General features: G+C 35.2%; 1 protein-coding gene across 1 annotated transcript; it reads right to left on the reverse strand.

The window, feature by feature from the left end:
* Nucleotides 1-2,398: 2,398 nt before the first annotated feature.
* Nucleotides 2,399-20,537, reverse strand: LOC110449554 (glycine receptor subunit alpha-2-like). Its single transcript, XM_021496502.1, has 8 exons — nt 20,440-20,537; nt 19,280-19,344; nt 18,660-18,727; nt 18,048-18,274; nt 12,663-12,745; nt 10,266-10,397; nt 9,374-9,774; nt 2,399-4,168 (listed from the first exon to the last, which is right to left on the reverse strand). Exons 1-8 carry the CDS (start codon nt 20,535-20,537, stop codon nt 4,034-4,036), a joined length of 1,209 nt encoding a protein of 402 aa, XP_021352177.1. The 3' UTR covers nt 2,399-4,033.
* Nucleotides 20,538-21,905: the final 1,368 nt, after the last annotated feature.

A 21,905-nucleotide genomic window follows, 5' to 3' on the forward strand; every position in this document is an offset into this window, starting at 1 on the left:
TCTCTCTCTCTCTCTCTCTCTCTCTCTCTCTCTCTCTCTCTATATATTACTATTATAGGATGTTGGGATAGATTGAGATATTCTTCGTATACCAAAATATGTATAAGGTATACATGTCTATCAGATAACTACATTTATGAATGATGTCTATTTCTAAGGCGCAATCGGCTAGCAAAACTGTCAACTTCTTGCTTCGAGTTCTACTGGTATTTCTACTGGTATTTCCTTACGAGCTACTTCCCTTGCATTGCATAAAGAGTCCAGGGAGGTTTTCACGCCCCCAGGAGTTCTTTATTTATTTTCCCATTTTTCATCTGATTCCTCTGATATGAACCTTTACACAACTACATGTAAAATTTGAAATCGATCGTACTAGTAGTGCAAAGCACAGTTTGCAGTTAATTAAGGTAATAGGATTGTGTCGCCATTTCTCAGTAGAATTTATTCAAGTTTTGTAGTTATATTGCTTTAAAGTAAAGAAAATTTTCTGACACAAAAGAAATATAGGTTGTCAGAATTTTAAATGGAATTTATGTAAAAAGGATTGAATTTTGAAAAAAAATTCAAACACACATTCTTATTGCAAAATAATTTCAATAAAAATGATACTAACATAGATTAGTATTGCATTAATGTATATCAATTTCATAAATGCTGAAGTTGTGTAAAATTAATCATCTATAAACGATTAAAAATTGATATTTTATAATAAAACCATATACACATAGTAATTGCATGCAAGAGTTATCGTTCTTGAAAAACTTCACAGTAGTGAAATAGGTAGCCGGTTTCCTGAAGTACAGAAAAACGGACACATGTGACTCATTGATTAAAAAACAACTGAATTAATACCTGGATTGCTTTGCAATACTTTAATACACACTGTTCTGTCAATAATAAGCATACAATATTCATCAGTTTAATATTAAACATTAGGATATGCGGAAATTGTGATACTGTCTCCCTACATTGGATTTTCAACTAGGGATGTATTTCCTATTTCCGTTTAGCAATACACTCCTATGACCTTAAGCTAGCCGATTAAATCGTCTGAAGAGCCCCAAGATGGGCGAAAGCGCTAGCCGATTATGTATATATATATGTTTTATATGAATTGTTATTGTTGAGACTTTCTTGAAACATGATATGCTAGTATGGAGAATTTAGAGCAGACAAAACCGAAAAAGGTTTCTTAGACACAGGGCATACTTTGTTTTTGTGTCTATGGTGTCTATTTATATAGAAGGTTGAGCTACAGGATGCGGGGATAGATTGTCAAATATAAAGAAATGGTACGTAACAGAAATAACTCACAACAGATAAGTCACTATGGAGACTTTTCATTGGAGAATTTCTAAATTACAACAATTTCATGGTATGACATATATAAATGACTGATGGGTATTCTGAGTTTCGCTATTCTTGGAATAAGACAAGGTGCAGTTATTTGTCCTCATCTTTTTTGAAATATAGAAATCAATCACAGGAAAGAAGTTTACCATTATTTTCATACGAAATCATAAGTTGGTAAAGTTATATTCTGTATAAGGATTGCTTCCCTTGCTCATATTCCTAATCATATCCTCATCAATCAGAATGTATTAGAGTGATTTATTATGCGTAAATATGCAAGGCTCACGTTGACGAGCGAACTAAGTCGTAAACATGTTTATATGTATATACACACTAAACTTTGTTGAAATCAGACCATTAAAGACGTAGTCGATGCACGGAAACTAAAACGTGACAGACGGACGGGCCCAAATCTTCGAAAAGCGGGTGATAGAAATATTCACCAAGTTGTTGCTCTATCCATATCTATCTATTTATTTCTTAATTAATGACAATTGCTACACCCAGCAACGTGGATACCTATTTAAGTTATAAATTGAAGCATAGATCGTTAGAGAGAAACATTCGGTCGAGTCTGGCCTCCGACTCGAGAGAGTTACTCTCGGACTACCGGTGTACTCCAAAGGTGTATATGTTACCATCTGTATAAAACGTTGTTATCTTGTACTTAACAATCTGTGGGATTCTTGAATACAGCATAATCCAAAATAGAAGGACAAGCGTTTCTCAGTGTCGTCATTTCGACTCCGACCAACACACATCCCGTTATAGGACAAATAATATGACCCGGGACTTACATAAATATTTTACTGAATCATTCATTATCTACTAAAATAAATAGGTTTCCTGAAGTCCATGGACAAGCATACTATATATGTTTACATCAGAAAGGTATATATATATAGGGATTGAATGATTTTTTTCATGTACATTGCGGCAATGAATAGCAGTAGCTGATTTACATATCCTGTGGAGCGCGTTAACGTTAGGTGTTCTTAATCACTGCTATGTTTTATAAGTTTAAACAAAGTAGATTTCTTAGGTTTGGTCTTAATTCACCAACACATTATATTTCATTAACTTTACTTCACTAAAACCATGTTATTATCATTAACAGTACATACTTAGACATAAGTAACAATATAGGCCGATAATTAGGCAATTAATGACGGAGATTGGATACATCTTATAACATGTAAGATAGTGGGTATCAATAGAGAGCAGCACCTTGGTCAAAAGTACATTGAAGACAAATCTTACGATTTGTGTAACACTGTGCATTGATTGACAGAGAGACTGTAACCCCTGTCTGTTTCGGGGAGTTCACACTCTCGTTGTTATCTCTATGTAATTCATGACTAATCTTGTTGCTACAAGATGGATAGTCCTAGAGCAATATCAACAGTTCAACAGCCAATCAATGCAAGCTGTTTCCCAAATCGTGAGTTATGTCCAAAGTGCTGCTCTCTATTGATATCAATTGTTATAAGATGGTTCGTATTTTTATCATCAATAGTCTAGTTATCGGTCTATTGTATTACAGTTTTAATAAGTTATCATAAATCAACTAGAGGAAGAAATGGAAATCAACGACAAAGCTGTTCATGTTTAAGAAGTGAAAATAAATAATATTGTATAAGAAAAATAATTAATCATTAATATGTTATAAGAACTTTATAATTATGAGAGATTCTTCGAAGTGACAGCAATCAATATGCTGGGCTATAAATATTATACCATTACCTACTTGATGTTAACGTTGACATCCCGCCAGGAGTGACACACCGTGGGGAAGGATTCATAGACTCACAAAACTGGTGCTTATATTAAATAATTGATAATAGCACGGAATTAGATTGCTATAAAGTCCGTGATATAAATTACAGAATCTTATGAACGTAACACACACAAACAGGTGATTGCTCCTTTTAAATTTGGTTATAAATACAGTATGCGAAAACATGAACAACACTGCCATATACAGCTGTTTCGTCCTTCAAGGACTCGTCGATGGTGCTAGGGGCAAAACAGGGTGGACAAACAGAGGGTGTAAAACCCTATACTAGACAGAGAACATGACTATGAATATTATTTGATAGAACATGCAGAAGCTGTTTATTCAGTGGATGGATGAACCCAATTAAAACAATTATTCGTCACTTTTCAAAATGAAAACGCATCTTTCATGAATCTTAGGTATTCCTTACATTATCTGCTGACTCCGTGATGAGGTCAATACATATGTTGTATGTATGTTTGTTATAGATACATACTTAACTTTAAACCTTTTCAAGGTTTCTAGTAGTAATTGCTAAAACGTCGACTCTGCGTCCTATTGATTGATCGAAGTTCTTTTCACCATACTTGGGGCTTACACAACTGTGTTGGTGCAGCTGCTTCAAATCTAAATTCTCTCATGCAACCACTGTTTTGGATAGGCTACTGATTATTTGTCGGATACTTTAGATCAATTCTCATTCTGTCTTACCAACGCTATCGACGACGCACAGTTCAAACCTAAAATGGTCTTACAGCGACCAAAGCACTTAAATATGTATTTCGCACATAAATGAAATCGACAGCGCAAACAATTAAACATTCGAGTCTGGTCGACAGAGAAATGATGGAGTGCTGAGCATGTCAGGGCGGCAAGATGTGCAGACAATGCTGGGTTTGATTGTCACTTGTTTTCCCACAGAATATACACAGGCCAATATGCTAGATTGAACACGAGGAAGGTGAGTGGAAATGCAATTCGAGCGACCTTATCTGCTGTCCTCGCTTTCTCTCTCGCTTCTGCTGATGGGCCAGGAGTCTGCAAATATCAAGATAACAACCTTAAAAACTTTTAACAAAAATTTATGAAACAGGTCACCTAGAATTTCAATAAAGACAACTATATATTAATATATTTAATAAGCATACTAATTTTATTTTTATACCAAGGTCAGGGTATCAATAAGGATGGAGTATTCAGAATATGTCAGTCGTATTTTAAAGTCAGACGAAAAGAAAGTAACATCAAACTAACCAGTGATTAAAAACTACAGCAACGATAATTAAATGTCCCGTCTAAATCTTTGATTTTTTTCTTGTCATTCATGAACATAATTTCTGTAACATGCGTTCGATGTTACAGAAATTATGTTCATGAATGACCAGATAAAAATCAAAGAACACTTTATCTAAATGTTTCCAAAGCTTCAGATACAATTACGTCTTACAGATTTACAGAAAAACGGCACAACTAAAACGTTTGCATTTAAGAGGATGTTTGTTCATTATTGACAATAATTACCAATGGAAATGATATCTAATGAAGATGTAGTTTGAAATTTTTCGGTAACTTTTTTTCTGTCTTTATCTTCCCGGGTCTGACCATACCAAAGGTAGCTCTGGTAAAGCGGATATCAAAATACGATGACCGGATGAGTTTGGCGGTATCTATGGTAAGGCACATGTGAGAATACTGTGACGCAGCGAAACTAAGACCAGATTGTCAACTTAGTATAAATCATGTCAGAGGGCTATCCAATTCAGGAAAGTATTTATATTTAGCATTTAAGAAGCGTTAATTATAGGTTTATGTTTTGTGGTGTTTCATAACTGTTATGTGTTATTTAAGTATTGTTATATGTACATTATTGAACGGTGTTTTATGCATTATGTGATGTCACTCTCCGGTCCATTCTAATTATGTTTAGAGAATGCTATATGTATATATGTATGCACCTATAAGCCTAAGGACTTTCGACTAATAAAGAATGAATGAATAACGTTTTTTTCTGGCTAGACCAATATTTGAATTCTGTGACTCTAAGTTCGACGTTTTTTTCTGGCTAGGCCACTGTTATACTTCTATCGTGGTTTCACTGGCTAGCTGGTTACTGTCAAAATACTGAGATTGGGTGAGTTCGATTATGCCTTTGGCTAGACCGGTATCACTGGCTAGGCTTCTGATAGTTTGGCGGGGTATTTGGTTAGGCTACTATCAGAACACTGTGCCATAAATATAATAATAATAATAATAATAATAATAATAATAATTCGAGGTACTTATAAACAACTTTATCACAACCTAGTTCGTAGGTCGTCTCAAAGCGGTTCACACATTATTGTCTGTGGTTATAGGACCTTTGCAACCAGCCAATATCTTTCTGAACTCCCTTAGGAGCATACAGCCGGAGCTGACATTTCGGCGCTAACAACTAGCTTTCAACAATTCTAGCACTGACCAACCACGTACTCCTTTACAGCTGAGTAGACTGAAACAAGCGGAGTAAAGTTTCTTGCTCAAAGATACAACACAGTGCCGTGACTCGAACCCGCAACCCTTCGGTCATGAGCCCGGCGTCCTACCACTAGACTACCGTGCCTCCTAATATGTGTCATGCTAACGTGTCCTTTCTGTGATATTGGTATTTAAGTGTCATGGTAGTTGTAAATAGCTCTTCAGTGCCTCCATCATATACGGATAATGTATACAGGTACTTGATATACATATGTATATGTATAGAGACAATACTTACTATGTGTAACATAACATCATTTACCCCATGCTGGCATAGTGAGTATTGAACTTAACTTTAATCAATACTTCGTTGCTGAGATGTTCTTTGAGTACATGGCAAACAATAATTATTATAATCCCACATAGAAATTGCTTCAACACAGGTCATTAGACATGACCTATTTAAAGATAATTACTGAGATACAAAAGCACAGATTAAAGTACAGACTTTTTCAAAAATACGATTACTAAAAGAAACTTAATAATAAAAATAAAATAAAAAATAAACAACAGAAAACAGGCTTAGTTTGCAGGATAAGATGAGTCATTTGGTCGTAACGATGTATTACCAGGGTGTTCGGTCGATTAATGAAAATGTCTGAAAGTTGTATTAATGGCTTTATATCCGTTGTTCTAAACAAAGTTTGATAATATCTACAAGTTTTCATTTAAAGTTTTGATACAGATCAATCTATTTTCTAAATGTTTTTTGTTTAATTTTAACAACTCATACACATTACATCTCCAGCACACACGCAGGCATACACACACAGGGAGGTATTAACCAGGTGGAATAGGACTAGTAGTAAGCGCCTGTTAAGGCAGCTCCTGCGAATTCCTCAAACTTGTATTGATTAATGTATATGCTAATTGTATTAATTGTATACTTATGTACTGTAAAGCGTTTCAGGGTGTTTTATGTTAGCTACATATGTCTCATTTGACGAATAATTGCGATGAAATATAACAGTACAGATCCCACAACACACTAGGTAGAGATATATAACAGTACAGATCCCACAACACAAACGAAGGTTGAATCTTAGAAATCAGCATTTTTGTGAAATATGACGTGATTTTGTGTATTTATAAGATGATATTGTAATTTGCATTTGTGCCTAAACATTGTGCCATGATCATGAATTACCATCTAAATTACATAGCATGTGCTCTTATCGAATTTACAGTGCTTTATGAAAAAATGACAACTCATAAATCGCAACGTTAAATACAAATTGATACAAAAATGTAATTTACCCCTCGTGCCCTTCTGTGTCCTCCCAATTTTCAATTTATTCATCATATCCCATTTCATTACCTAATATTGATTTTCACAAATCAAGGTTTACAAAACTGACATTTATTCAGTCGCCATTGATATAGGTTTTCACTGTTCAATACGGGTGTGTGCTGCAGATGGATATTTGTTGTATGCTGCAAACAGTTATTGTTTGTATAGCTTCACACATTTTTTTTTGTCATGAATGATTTTATTTTTCACGCCTTTTTAAAATTTACAATACATTAACATGACATATACAAACGCTCCCACAGACAAACATTTACAGCTACTCATGTTTCAGCATAACGCTCAACACCTTCAATATTATCTAAACTCAACACCATAACAATTTGACACATTTATAATTTATAAGTATAGCCATTCCGGATTGATCGAGGCCAATCTCCGGACGGTAAATTTGTGTGTTCAAATACATTTACATACGTTATAAGTGAACAGAGACCTATAAAACAGCACTTGTGTTATCATACTTAAGCATTTTCTTATAATCATGATTGTGTTGTGAAAATACGATTACAAGTGATAAGGAATTTGAAACTTAAATCTGTTTAATAGAATATTAAATTCAGTAAGGATTTCTTTCACAAATCTTTGGATTTCGCAAATTCATGTTGTTTATATTCTACATTGAACTCTACTGGCCTAGCTGTAACACATAAACGTATTGATTTTTTTCATAGGCGTCAGATGTATTTATAGAATTGTATCATAAATGGAAGTTATCTTATGATACTTTGCACTTTAGATCAGTCTGTTGAGATAAGATTAATCACTTTGGAAATATGTTATATCAGAGTTAACTTGATACACAAGCATTGTACGTATCAGATGTGTCGCAACGTTTCAAGACCGACTAGTCCCTTGGTCAAGCTATGACTGAGTGAACGCTTTGTATTGTTTACATGTACAAGGATGTGACGAAATCGTTTCTTTCGTCACATCGTTGTACAGGTAACGACAATCATAGATTGACAAAGGGACCAAGCGAAACGTTGCAACACCTTTGATAGTTCATTGTTTGTGTATAAAGTAAAACTTTGATATATCAAAGAAAGCCAATACAGAAAATAACATGTTCTGTGAATTCGTTGAACAAAATAATTTAAAAGTCTGTACTAATGCAGCAATTCACTTGGAAAACACGCAGGCTTTTCTTCGTAAAAGATCAATCAATAAGAATAATCCTATTTATTCACAGAATCAGATAGATGGCAAATAATTGGTCGCCCATAACATGTAAGAAGGACGGCTGAGGCACGGCTGACTATGAAGTGGATCAAAGAAATATCAACGAAGTTTTGATTCAGCGGTGTGTAAATAAGTCTCATCCCTTGAAACATAATGAACTTTGTCCAACTATTATGATTGTGTTGCGTCACCTGTAGTATCTGTGGGGAAACGGCGTTTGTCACGTGTTGTAGGATCTGTATTGTGAGTTGATTGCAAAGATTTACCGGTCGGAGATTAGCTACGGTTGAACCGGAATTGCTGCATTTAGGTGATTAAGAAACCTTATCATTTGCCTTTTAAGATTTTACATGTAACTAATGAAACATTTCGATAATTAAGAAATAACCACCTTTGATATTTTCATAAACAATAATATATTAGGTAGTAAGATCACAACTAACTTAATCCAATATTTTCAGTCGAATAAAAAAAAAAATGAAACCAAAAAATATTTAATTTTAAGTTGCTGCGATCAGATTAAATAAGAATATTTTGTTTGAGCTGAATGAAGTCAACATACATCTAAGTGTTTTTTTGGAAGTTGCCTAATGAGATACTCTTCGTCCAATTAAAGGTATCTAGTGTCCTTACTAAAATAGCCTAATGGACCTTGTGATTGCAAACTACAAACAACAAACCGATGGCTACATCACTGTGTAGGAAGTTCCCTTGTCTTTGGTCGTATGTTCTATCGACATATACGTAGCTTATTTTAAAGAGAAATACTCTGTTTCTTCAAATTCAAGAGGTAAAGCTAACGGACGTTCTCTGCAACCACCCTGGAATATGTCATGATGGAATCGAAGGATGCGGAAGCGCAACCCTGTGGATGATATATGTAGACAAATTTGATAATCCCTTGGTTTACATAAAAAGAATCGCGAGGGAGCGTTACGGTAAAATTGACCGGTTTTGATTTCGGGAGTCTCTTTACTGTAAGATTAGTCAGTTACCAACTACACAACTAACTGCCTGTTTTCAACTTACCTTGACATATTCAAAAGGAATGTACAAATAATGTCACCCACTGGAATTTGGAGGATGCATCACGATGTGTCCTTACCCGTGATTGTTGTGTAGGAAATACCACATTATGATGTAACCTACTGCTATATCTGTCTCCTCCTTACCTGTGTTAGTGGTGTAGTAAACAAACCATTCTGATGTATTCTATAACACTTTTTGCATTTTCTTACCTCTGGTTTTGTAAATGTTCCATTACAATCACCGTTTTCGTCTGTCGTTTTAACGTCAACACAAGATGCACGTCTCCGTCGTTCGACACGTGATAAAACGTTTACATGCGCAAATTGTATGAGAGCGGCAAACACAAATAAAAGGCAAATGGCCATCCACACATCTATGGCTTTGATGTAGGACACTCGGGGAAGCTCTGATCGAGCGGACGACGACATGGTTGTCATGGTGAGGACGGTGAGCAGGCCAAGTGAAATTCGGGCAGGAATCGCATCTATGTTTAACCAAAACGACACCCAAGACAGCATGACAATGAGGCTGGTTGGGATGTAGACCTGGATCAAGTAGTACCCATAGTTACGAGTCAATTGGATGTTGAAACCAACACAGCTATATACGACTGCAAATAGGCGATGGATTGAGGGTTAGAGTCATGAAACAATCTGGATCAAATAAAATTGAATCTATATTTACAACGGAAAAGTTTTGTCAGTTTAAATCAATTATCAATTTTTAATTTTTAATGCACTTAACCATAAAAATAATGTATTTCTTTTAAAAATTGAAAGGTTCTGCTCATTTAATTGGATGGTTTTTCACTTGTGGAAAATGAAAATGATTTAAAGAAAAGTTGATTGTTGAAAACGCGCCTAACACTGAAAAAACGAGTCGAATAACGTTTCTGTACGTCTTTCTACAATTATATATTTTGTATAGTAACTATTTTGTTTCCCATATATTCTTTGTTTGTTTAAGATTTCCATACTAATTTTACCATCGATTTATTTTTATTTTACATCATTGTTGTATTATCTGTATACATTGCAACATAAATAATAATTGGTCACTTTGTAATACCGAAAACATAGTATGTGCAGGAACAGTACTGACCATTACTATACACCTCGTCACACGAATAAGATGTCACCTCCCCAATCTCAAACTGCGGCGACACCAGCCCGACCGTCCGCTTTACCGGGACATCGTGCCACTTAACGGACAGAAAGTCGGCACTGTGTCCATCTGAAATGGGAGGAACATGTTAGCACAGATCATGTCATGTAATCATCTTAAAAAATCAGTTAAAAATTAAAGCGTAAACATCCTTCCAAAATGAGAATCGATAATACTGCTACTACTTATTTCATTCTAAAGACGTTCCTAGCATTACAATAACTTCTTTAGTATTCTTCCTGAATTTGTCAGAAGGCATCATGACTATGTGCCGTGAACTCTCACTCTAATTGAACAACTTGTGGCACTTCATTTTTGGGTTCTTGCAGTTAATATTGCATTTAGATAACATGCGCTGTGAAACATTCAGTTCACATTTTGATAGATAGTTCATATCTTTAACCTTCAGTTCATAGCACACCAGTATACAGAATACTTTTTTGTTAAATAGTTGGATAAATAACATGGAAAGATCAGTGACGAAGGAAGACGATTTTATGTTTCGTGTCCTGTCCGGGCCCACGACCTACGGCATCCAACCGCCAAGGCTAAAAATATCAATAGCAGTACCTACAACTACACCACCATGACCATCTTAAAAAGGGTTTAAATGTTGCAATGGTCAGTAATCCGATACTCTCGACATGGTCAAAGTTTCAAATCGTCTTTTATTGATAAGAGTACCTGGGCCCAGTTGTTCAAAACTATCGTTAGGGTTCAACAAGCCCCCTAAAAGAGGTAATAGTCACCCTAAATTTCAACCCCATGGCAAGTCATATTCGAATACCTTTATCACAAATCGGAATATATATATGTAATTTAAATACATTGAACTTGTACATAAGCTATTAAAAAGGTTATAACCAGGTCAACGAAGTCAAAAATACGGCATTAAGGCTGATGTAATGATAAAAGTTGCTCACCAGATTTATAACATGTCAATCTCCTAAGTGACCCAACTGAATGTTTCGAAATTGCATGTTATTTGAAGATCATTTATATACCTAGGTCAAGCGGGGCTTTATTTCTCTTTAACTATGTGTGGAGAGGCATACCGGCCCCACAAGTAGATGATTGTTGCTATGGGAATGTACAAAAATCATAGTAAAACGTCAGAGTGACATATTTTAACGATATATATGTGTATAACCATAGACATTTGACCATAAATACTACTTAAACTTCATATAAAATGTCCTTCCTTAACATTCAATATTATAATAAAAGAGCTAGACTTGTTGTAAACATTATTGTACTTTTCAGCTTCAATGTTTATAACATGTCTAGCGCATTCATATAATCACATAATGTTATCAAATGACACATCATCTCAAGTTCATTTATCGATCAAGGCTACTTAGCCATTGTTTTCTTATTTAAAATTTGCTAAAATGTATTACCAGGAGATTTAATTATGATTTTAGTGATTTCGCATGGCAACATCTATCTTTATTTGTGGTCGGAATTCCTCAACAGTTAGTAGAAGAGAAATAAAGCTCCGCATGACCTAGGTATATAAATCAACTTTAGATTATGAGTCATTTCCCAGCACTCAGTAGGGTTGCAAAAGAGATTGACATGTTATAAGTCCGGTGAACTATTTTTATAAAGACATCAGCCTTAATGCATTTTTTTGACTACGTTAACCTGGCTATGTATTTTTTGTATGGCCAATGTACCAGTTCAATATATGTAAATAACATATGTGAGTTCCGAATTGTAATTGAGGTCTTTTAACATGACTTACCAGGGGGTTGGAATTTTAGTTGACTACGTCATCTTTTAGGGGACTTGTTGAATCTTAAGCTAACAACGTCGTTTACTTTTAACGACTCGCTAACAATTCTTTAACGACATCGTTAGCCTAACAATAGTTTTGAACAACTGGGCCTAGGATCGCCATGTATAAATATATACATGGATACGAACAGTATACACGATTTTCGCCTGCATGTCTTTCTATTTAACTGGGACCGTTTTGAAACAAACCCATTACGCACGATATACGTTTATGGTACAATGAACGGTTGTACGTATCGTCATGTCGTACAGATGAGGAATAATAGATAATTTCATATTAAATTAATTTACGGGTGTATACTACAGTTTTGAAATTGCCACGTGGTATTCAATCCTGTCAATTTACTAAAACCCCGCTTTTATTACTCAATCACATTCAGGTACCATTGAAATCATTTAAAGTGAACGCTGTGCATTTAAATCTAGTAAACTAGTAATGTAGCAGGACATAAGCCTCCCCGTATACCAATTGAATACATTCGATAATTGGGTTAACCATACCAATTGATGCATTCTCCCTTACATATAACTTACAACTTTCCACCTCAAACCGACAGATTTGTTCATCCAATGGATATTTATGAAGTCGCATGAAGCAGGAAAACGTCCCAGTTATCCTACAATACAGCAGGTAGAGAGGTATAACAGTACATATCCTACAACACACCAGGTAGAGATATATAACAGTACAGATCCTACAACACACCAGGTAGATATGTATAACAGTACAGATCCTACCACACCCAAGTTAGATATGTATAACAATACAGATCCTACAACACACCAGGTAGAGGTATATAACAGTACAGATCCTACCACAAACAAGTTAGATATGTATAATAATACAGATCCTACAACACACCAAGTAGAGATGTAAAATAGTACATATCCTAAAACACAGCAAGTAGATATGTATAACAGTACAGATCCTACAACACACCAGGTAGAGATGTATAACAGTACAGATCCTACAACACACCAGGCAGATATGTATAACAATACAGATCCTACAACACACCAGGTAGATATGTATAACAATACAGATCCTACAACACACCAGGTAGATATGTATAACAGTACAGATCCTACCACACACAAGTTAGATATGTATAACAATACAGATCCTACAACACACCAGGTAGAGGTATATAACAGTACAGATCCTACCACAAACAAGTTAGATATGTATAATAATACAGATCCTACAACACACCAAGTAGAGATGTAAAATAGTACATATCCTAAAACACAGCAAGTAGATATGTATAACAGTACAGATCCTACAACACACCAGGTAGAGATGTATAACAGTACAGATCCTACAACACACCAGGCAGATATGTATAACAATACAGATCCTACAACACACCAGGTAGATATGTATAACTGTACAGATCCTACAACACACCAGGTAGATATATATAACAATACATATCCTACAACACACCAGGTAGATATGTATAACAGTACAGATCCTACAACACACCAGGTAGATATGTATAACAGTACAGATCCTACAACACACCAGGTAGATATGTATAACAATACAGATCCTACAACACACCAGGTAGATATGTATAACAATACAGATCCTACAACACACCAGGTAGATATGTATAACAATACAGATCCTACAACACACCAGGTAGATATGTATAACAATACAGATCCTACAACACACCAGGTAGATATGTATAACAATACAGATCCTACAACACACCAGGTAGATATGTATAACAATACAGATCCTACAACACACCAGGTAGATATGTATAACAATACAGATCCTACAACACACCAGGTAGATATGTATAACAATACAGATCCTACAACACACCAGGTAGATATGTATAACAATACAGATCCTACAACACACCAGGTAGATATGTATAACAATACAGATCCTACAACACACCAGGTAGATATGTATAACAATACAGATCCTACAACACACCAGGTAGATATGTATAACAATACAGATCCTACAACACACCAGGTAGATATGTATAACAATACAGATCCTACAACACACCAGGTAGATATGTATAACAATACAGATCCTACAACACACCAGGTAGATATGTATAACAATACAGATCCTACAACACACCAGGTAGATATGTATAACAATACAGATCCTACAACACACCAGGTAGATATGTATAACAATACAGATCCTACAACACACCAGGTAGATATGTATAACAATACAGATCCTACAACACACCAGGTAGATATGTATAACAATACAGATCCTACAACACACCAGGTAGATATGTATAACAATACAGATCCTACAACACACCAGGTAGATATGTATAACAATACAGATCCTACAACACACCAGGTAGATATGTATAACAATACAGATCCTACAACACACCAGGTAGATATGTATAACAATACAGATCCTACAACACACCAGGTAGATATGTATAACAATACAGATCCTACAACACACCAGGTAGATATGTATAACAATACAGATCCTACAACACACCAGGTAGATATGTATAACAATACAGATCCTACAACACACCAGGTAGATATGTATAACAATACAGATCCTACAACACACCAGGTAGATATGTATAACAATACAGATCCTACAACACACCAGGTAGATATGTATAACAATACAGATCCTACAACACACCAGGTAGATATGTATAACAATACAGATCCTACAACACACCAGGTAGATATGTATAACAATACAGATCCTACAACACACCAGGTAGATATGTATAACAATACAGATCCTACAACACACCAGGTAGATATGTATAACAATACAGATCCTACAACACACCAGGTAGATATGTATAACAATACAGATCCTACAACACACCAGGTAGATATGTATAACAATACAGATCCTACAACACACCAGGTAGATATGTATAACAATACAGATCCTACAACACACCAGGTAGATATGTATAACAATACAGATCCTACAACACACCAGGTAGATATGTATAACAATACAGATCCTACAACACACCAGGTAGATATGTATAACAATACAGATCCTACAACACACCAGGTAGATATGTATAACAATACAGATCCTACAACACACCAGGTAGATATGTATAACAATACAGATCCTACAACACACCAGGTAGATATGTATAACAATACAGATCCTACAACACACCAGGTAGATATGTATAACAATACAGATCCTACAACACACCAGGTAGATATGTATAACAATACAGATCCTACAACACACCAGGTAGATATGTATAACAATACAGATCCTACAACACACCAGGTAGATATGTATAACAATACAGATCCTACAACACACCAGGTAGATATGTATAACAATACAGATCCTACAACACACCAGGTAGATATGTATAACAATACAGATCCTACAACACACCAGGTAGATATGTATAACAATACAGATCCTACAACACACCAGGTAGATATGTATAACAATACAGATCCTACAACACACCAGGTAGATATGTATAACAATACAGATCCTACAACACACCAGGTAGATATGTATAACAATACAGATCCTACAACACACCAGGTAGATATGTATAACAATACAGATCCTACAACACACCAGGTAGATATGTATAACAATACAGATCCTACAACACACCAGGTAGATATGTATAACAATACAGATCCTACAACACACCAGGTAGATATGTATAACAATACAGATCCTACAACACACCAGGTAGATATGTATAACAATACAGATCCTACAACACACCAGGTAGATATGTATAACAATACAGATCCTACAACACACCAGGTAGATATGTATAACAATACAGATCCTACAACACACCAGGTAGATATGTATAACAATACAGATCCTACAACACACCAGGTAGATATGTATAACAATACAGATCCTACAACACACCAGGTAGATATGTATAACAATACAGATCCTACAACACACCAGGTAGATATGTATAACAATACAGATCCTACAACACACCAGGTAGATATGTATAACAATACAGATCCTACAACACACCAGGTAGATATGTATAACAATACAGATCCTACAACACACCAGGTAGATATGTATAACAATACAGATCCTACAACACACCAGGTAGATATGTATAACAATACAGATCCTACAACACACCAGGTAGATATGTATAACAATACAGATCCTACAACACACCAGGTAGATATGTATAACAATACAGATCCTACAACACACCAGGTAGATATGTATAACAATACAGATCCTACAACACACCAGGTAGATATGTATAACAATACAGATCCTACAACACACCAGGTAGATATGTATAACAATACAGATCCTACAACACACCAGGTAGATATGTATAACAATACAGATCCTACAACACACCAGGTAGATATGTATAACAATACAGATCCTACAACACACCAGGTAGATATGTATAACAATACAGATCCTACAACACACCAGGTAGATATGTATAACAATACAGATCCTACAACACACCAGGTAGATATGTATAACAATACAGATCCTACAACACACCAGGTAGATATGTATAACAATACAGATCCTACAACACACCAGGTAGATATGTATAACAATACAGATCCTACAACACACCAGGTAGATATGTATAACAATACAGATCCTACAACACACCAGGTAGATATGTATAACAATACAGATCCTACAACACACCAGGTAGATATGTATAACAATACAGATCCTACAACACACCAGGTAGATATGTATAACAATACAGATCCTACAACACACCAGGTAGATATGTATAACAATACAGATCCTACAACACACCAGGTAGATATGTATAACAATACAGATCCTACAACACACCAGGTAGATATGTATAACAATACAGATCCTACAACACACCAGGTAGATATGTATAACAATACAGATCCTACAACACACCAGGTAGATATGTATAACAATACAGATCCTACAACACACCAGGTAGATATGTATAACAATACAGATCCTACAACACACCAGGTAGATATGTATAACAATACAGATCCTACAACACACCAGGTAGATATGTATAACAATACAGATCCTACAACACACCAGGTAGATATGTATAACAATACAGATCCTACAACACACCAGGTAGATATGTATAACAATACAGATCCTACAACACACCAGGTAGATATGTATAACAATACAGATCCTACAACACACCAGGTAGATATGTATAACAATACAGATCCTACAACACACCAGGTAGATATGTATAACAATACAGATCCTACAACACACCAGGTAGATATGTATAACAATACAGATCCTACAACACACCAGGTAGATATGTATAACAATACAGATCCTACAACACACCAGGTAGATATGTATAACAATACAGATCCTACAACACACCAGGTAGATATGTATAACAGTACAGATCCTACAACACACCAGGTAGATATGTATAACAGTACAGATCCTACAACACACTAGGTAGATATGTATTACAATACAGATCCTACAACACACCAGGTAGATATGTATAACAATACAGATCCTACAACACACCAGGTAGATATGTATAACTGTACAGATCCTACAACACACCAGGTAGATATGTATAACAGTACAGATCCTACAACACACCAGGTAGATATATATAACAATACAGATCCTATTAGTTCTTTGAATAGAACAAAAATACAACATTATTTCATGAACATTGTATTTATTGAGCTATTACTACATAGAAGATAGAAAGGTTAAACTATAGCAGCGAACGCCATAGTTCCAATACATGCATCATCATTTACAATTAAGTATATCATACCGAGTTTTTAACCGAGTATGCGAACCGACAGAGCAGTTGATAGGCATTCGCTGCTTTGACCAGTAGATGCAAAATGACAATGAAAGGAAAAAAAGATGTGTGTTGATTTACTTACCTTCTGCTGAAGTAGACTGTTCCGTCGGGGTAAAGGTACATCAGACTATTTGGTACTGTGACGTGGTGGAAGTTGGCTACCTTTTCGTTCCTGATATAGAGATCGGGTACCCATATTGATGACACTTGACGACTGTCCAGCTCTAAGTACCCTTTGTCATCTACGGCTGTATGCATCAGACGTGAATCGTTCCACGTCTGCCGGAAAAACATACTCATCTGGAAGTCCTGTCAAAATAACAAAAAGATATATCGTATACTGTGAATTGTGAGGTTGTTAGAATAATTGTTTCATAATAAAAACCCAACACCTTTGTTCAAAAAATCAATTATGATGAATCTTTTTTAATTAGGTACAATCGTGACAACAGTTTTCTTTCATCGAAAGATTTGACTTAGTTTCTTTTATATCCTCTGCATAGGGGGATTAAAAAAATAACACCTTAAAGTAAGTAACTTCTATTTTTATTGCGGGATTAAATATAATAGACAACCTAATTAAGAAAGGTGAATCAACGCTTATATCGATAGCAAAGGCAAGGTTCTAGAAATACGTGATATTATTGATAACTGTGTATTTTTTGTATCTGTTAGGGGACATACAAATGCTTACCATGTTAGCCTCACTGACAGAGTCGATGGACAAAATGTAAATCTGCACCGTGTCCACGACAGGTCCCCCTTGAACAATGATGAATTATATTACAAGGACAAATGCTGCTTCAACATATTTTCAGTAAATAAATAACAGTACAATAACGCTAGCCAGATTTTACACTGGTAACGGGAGAGCATTCTTCATAAATTAAATATACATCTAGTTGATGTGTATTCCATCTTGTCTATTCACAAATTGTCAATAATGTTTAATCAGCAAACATTCCAAGGATGTGTATGTTTATCAAAAAATATTCCGTAATTTAAAAAAAAAATATCCTAATCGACGTAAGATAAGATATGACGCTATATTTTGCAACTCATGACGACATTTTATATATGTAAGTCGAGCTAAAGAGTAAACATCTCATATGTAGAAACACACCGTATTACGTACAGTCAGGTTGTGTACTATAGCAACAATTAATATAATATGATGGGTTGGACAAAAAAGACATAAACAAAAAAACGAAAAGAAAATATATGTTATTGGACAGTACATGTATACATGTGACAAAACAAAAGAGCACAACATGAGATACAAAATCAGATCAAACAAGTACCGATTGCTTTTACCTGTTGTGTAGAAAGGTCGAATTGCTGGATCATAGTCCGTAAATAAGGCCTTGGTCAAGGATTGTCTGAAATAAGCAACTATAGAAAATCAATTCATTGGCAATTTTGTTTCTTGTAATTGTTAGCATAAATATTTTTATCAAATAAACACAAAAGAAAAAATTGGGACTCAGAGTCGTCACAAAACCCCATTCAACACACTGGAGGTGAAGTAAGGTCGACAGGGGAGGTAAGCGTGTCCTAAACAATATGCGACACCGTCATGATTTCTTCCGTCAAAACTCAGGAAATTATTGCATCCATGTCTTTGTATAATGAAAACAAAAGTTGAAGTCAGGTCAAAGTGATAACTGTTAAAATATACAGTACAGATTGGAGCAATTTCAGATAAGAATAAAGTCACAATTTGCCATATATTCTTGGCATAACAAATTTACATATTCCGAGGTTGGATGAGCGGCTACGCTATAAAGCAACAACCGTGTTTATGTCTGTTTACGAAAATACAACATAAACAAAGATAAATTAATACATGAAAGTTAAATATAATATTGTATCATACACGGCGTGTAATATTGTGTATATCACACCATGCACTGTATGACTATATTGTATGACTTCGTGCAACGGGTTCTACTCAATGTATGATTGTATTGTAAGACTTATGTAACAGTGATACTGTCTATTATAATACTGTATAATTTATTAAGTGATGCTTGTAATACTGTTTATTACAATGATGCATGATTGCTTAGTACATTTACATATGTAAACTTGTTTGTCCTTGGTAACGATTGGTAGCTTGCCTATCGAAGCATATGATCAATTCAGCGTGCTACATGCAGCCACCAACAGAATATTGTTTGTAATCCACTTGAAAGAGAATAAGATTTCGCCTGCGAATTTGATTGAAACTTAATGCTGTCATTCCTTTCGCTGTGGTATCTTATTAGTTTCTGCTGTTGTCTTTTTCTATCGACTTCCGATTTTGTCCCAGTGTGTTGACAATGTGGTATATATTTTGTTTAAATTCTTAAGGCATTAAAATAACTGAAATATAATGAACATGAAGTCGCTATTTGAATAGAGTATTGAATACTCAGTTTAGCTAAACCATGACGCATATTTTCGTAATGCAAGCAGTAAATATGATTACTTACATTTGAAGCGAAATATTCTCGGGAGAATTTCCAACGACAGCGCTGCTTAAACTCCACAGAATAAAGACACCTATCGCGTATCTTCTGAGCGTCCTCATCTCGGATCGCGCATACAGATTTGTCCGAGATTCCGGCTCTATGTCAATTATGAAAATGGCCTTCAAATCACACTACAACACACTAGTGACTGTTAATCCTATTAGAATCTTATACACCCACTATTCATTGGTAAACGTTCCGAATAAAGCTATTCACTACTGAATACACACAGCGGTAGTTGAATATATACAAACCGCGAGCGTTTACCTGTCACGGTAGAAATGGCTCATGTGACGTCATCTATATGATCAATCATAACAGAGTATGTGTTATAAGATTAAGAAAACACAAATTGGTGTTTAAGTGTAATTGGCGGCCAAATTCACACACGTCGTATCAAATATGGTCAATAGCCAATACTGTCAACACCGGCATTTGTGTTTGGTTAACGCCGCGCCGTGTCATTAAGCTAATGTAAATTTGAATCTATCAGCCGAACAAGTCATTGTGTAGATGTCGGTAGATAGAAACATGTCCCTTTTACACATGTGTACTATGTTTTATTGATAATTAAGGTGTACTATAAAGTCGGGTTTAGGATTGTTTGCTCACTAACAATATTTTACAAGTACATCATAACAGAGCAAGGATGGTGGGGAGCAGCACTAATGGCCTTTTCTACAATCAATGTTTCCTGATTTGTTTGGCGTTAAATAGATGTACGTAATTACTGAATCCATTGGATTACAAAGCACAATTTAGAAGTCACTTCCTTCTCTACTAATAGAAGTTTGTCGTAAATACTCCGATAGATATCAGAAAACGTCATTAATGATTACAAATTACTTGTTTCTACTTCCAACTGTTAACGACTCGGGTTATATATTATAAACATGACCATCTCGGCATTGCTAACGTCTTTTGATAATGATAAAGAAAACACGACTAGTCAGAATACCCTGGTAATGTACATGTTGCGTAAATCGGAATTTGCGGCGTGGTTCTAATTTGGCATTTTTTTTTTTTATTATTGTTGTTTTATTATTCCAAAACAGAGGCTTTTTCGTGCACCAAATTTCTTTTCCCCCTCCAGTTGCACTGTGTTAAATTTGTATGCGCTATCATTCCCGTGTGGTAGTGTATATCATCACAACCAATCAGACGTTATCATACAATATATATAAGGTCTATGTCGCCCTCGTCATCATTTTAAAGCCATATCGATTAATCCTTCAGAGTAGGTTTTACGCCTGATATCAGATTAAAGGTCGAAATAACACTGGAAAGTCACGACACATTAAGTAGGATAATTTATTTATGGTTATTGTTCAAACTAAATACATATCTACTTTCTGTGTATACGTTGCCTGTTTGTGTATGTGAGTATGTGTTTTACGTTCAACATTTTGATCTGCAAGAATTTGAAA

This window comes from Mizuhopecten yessoensis, unplaced genomic scaffold (genome assembly GCF_002113885.1).
Source record: "Mizuhopecten yessoensis strain PY_sf001 unplaced genomic scaffold, ASM211388v2 scaffold4631, whole genome shotgun sequence".
Lineage (NCBI taxonomy): Eukaryota > Metazoa > Mollusca > Bivalvia > Pectinida > Pectinidae > Mizuhopecten > Mizuhopecten yessoensis.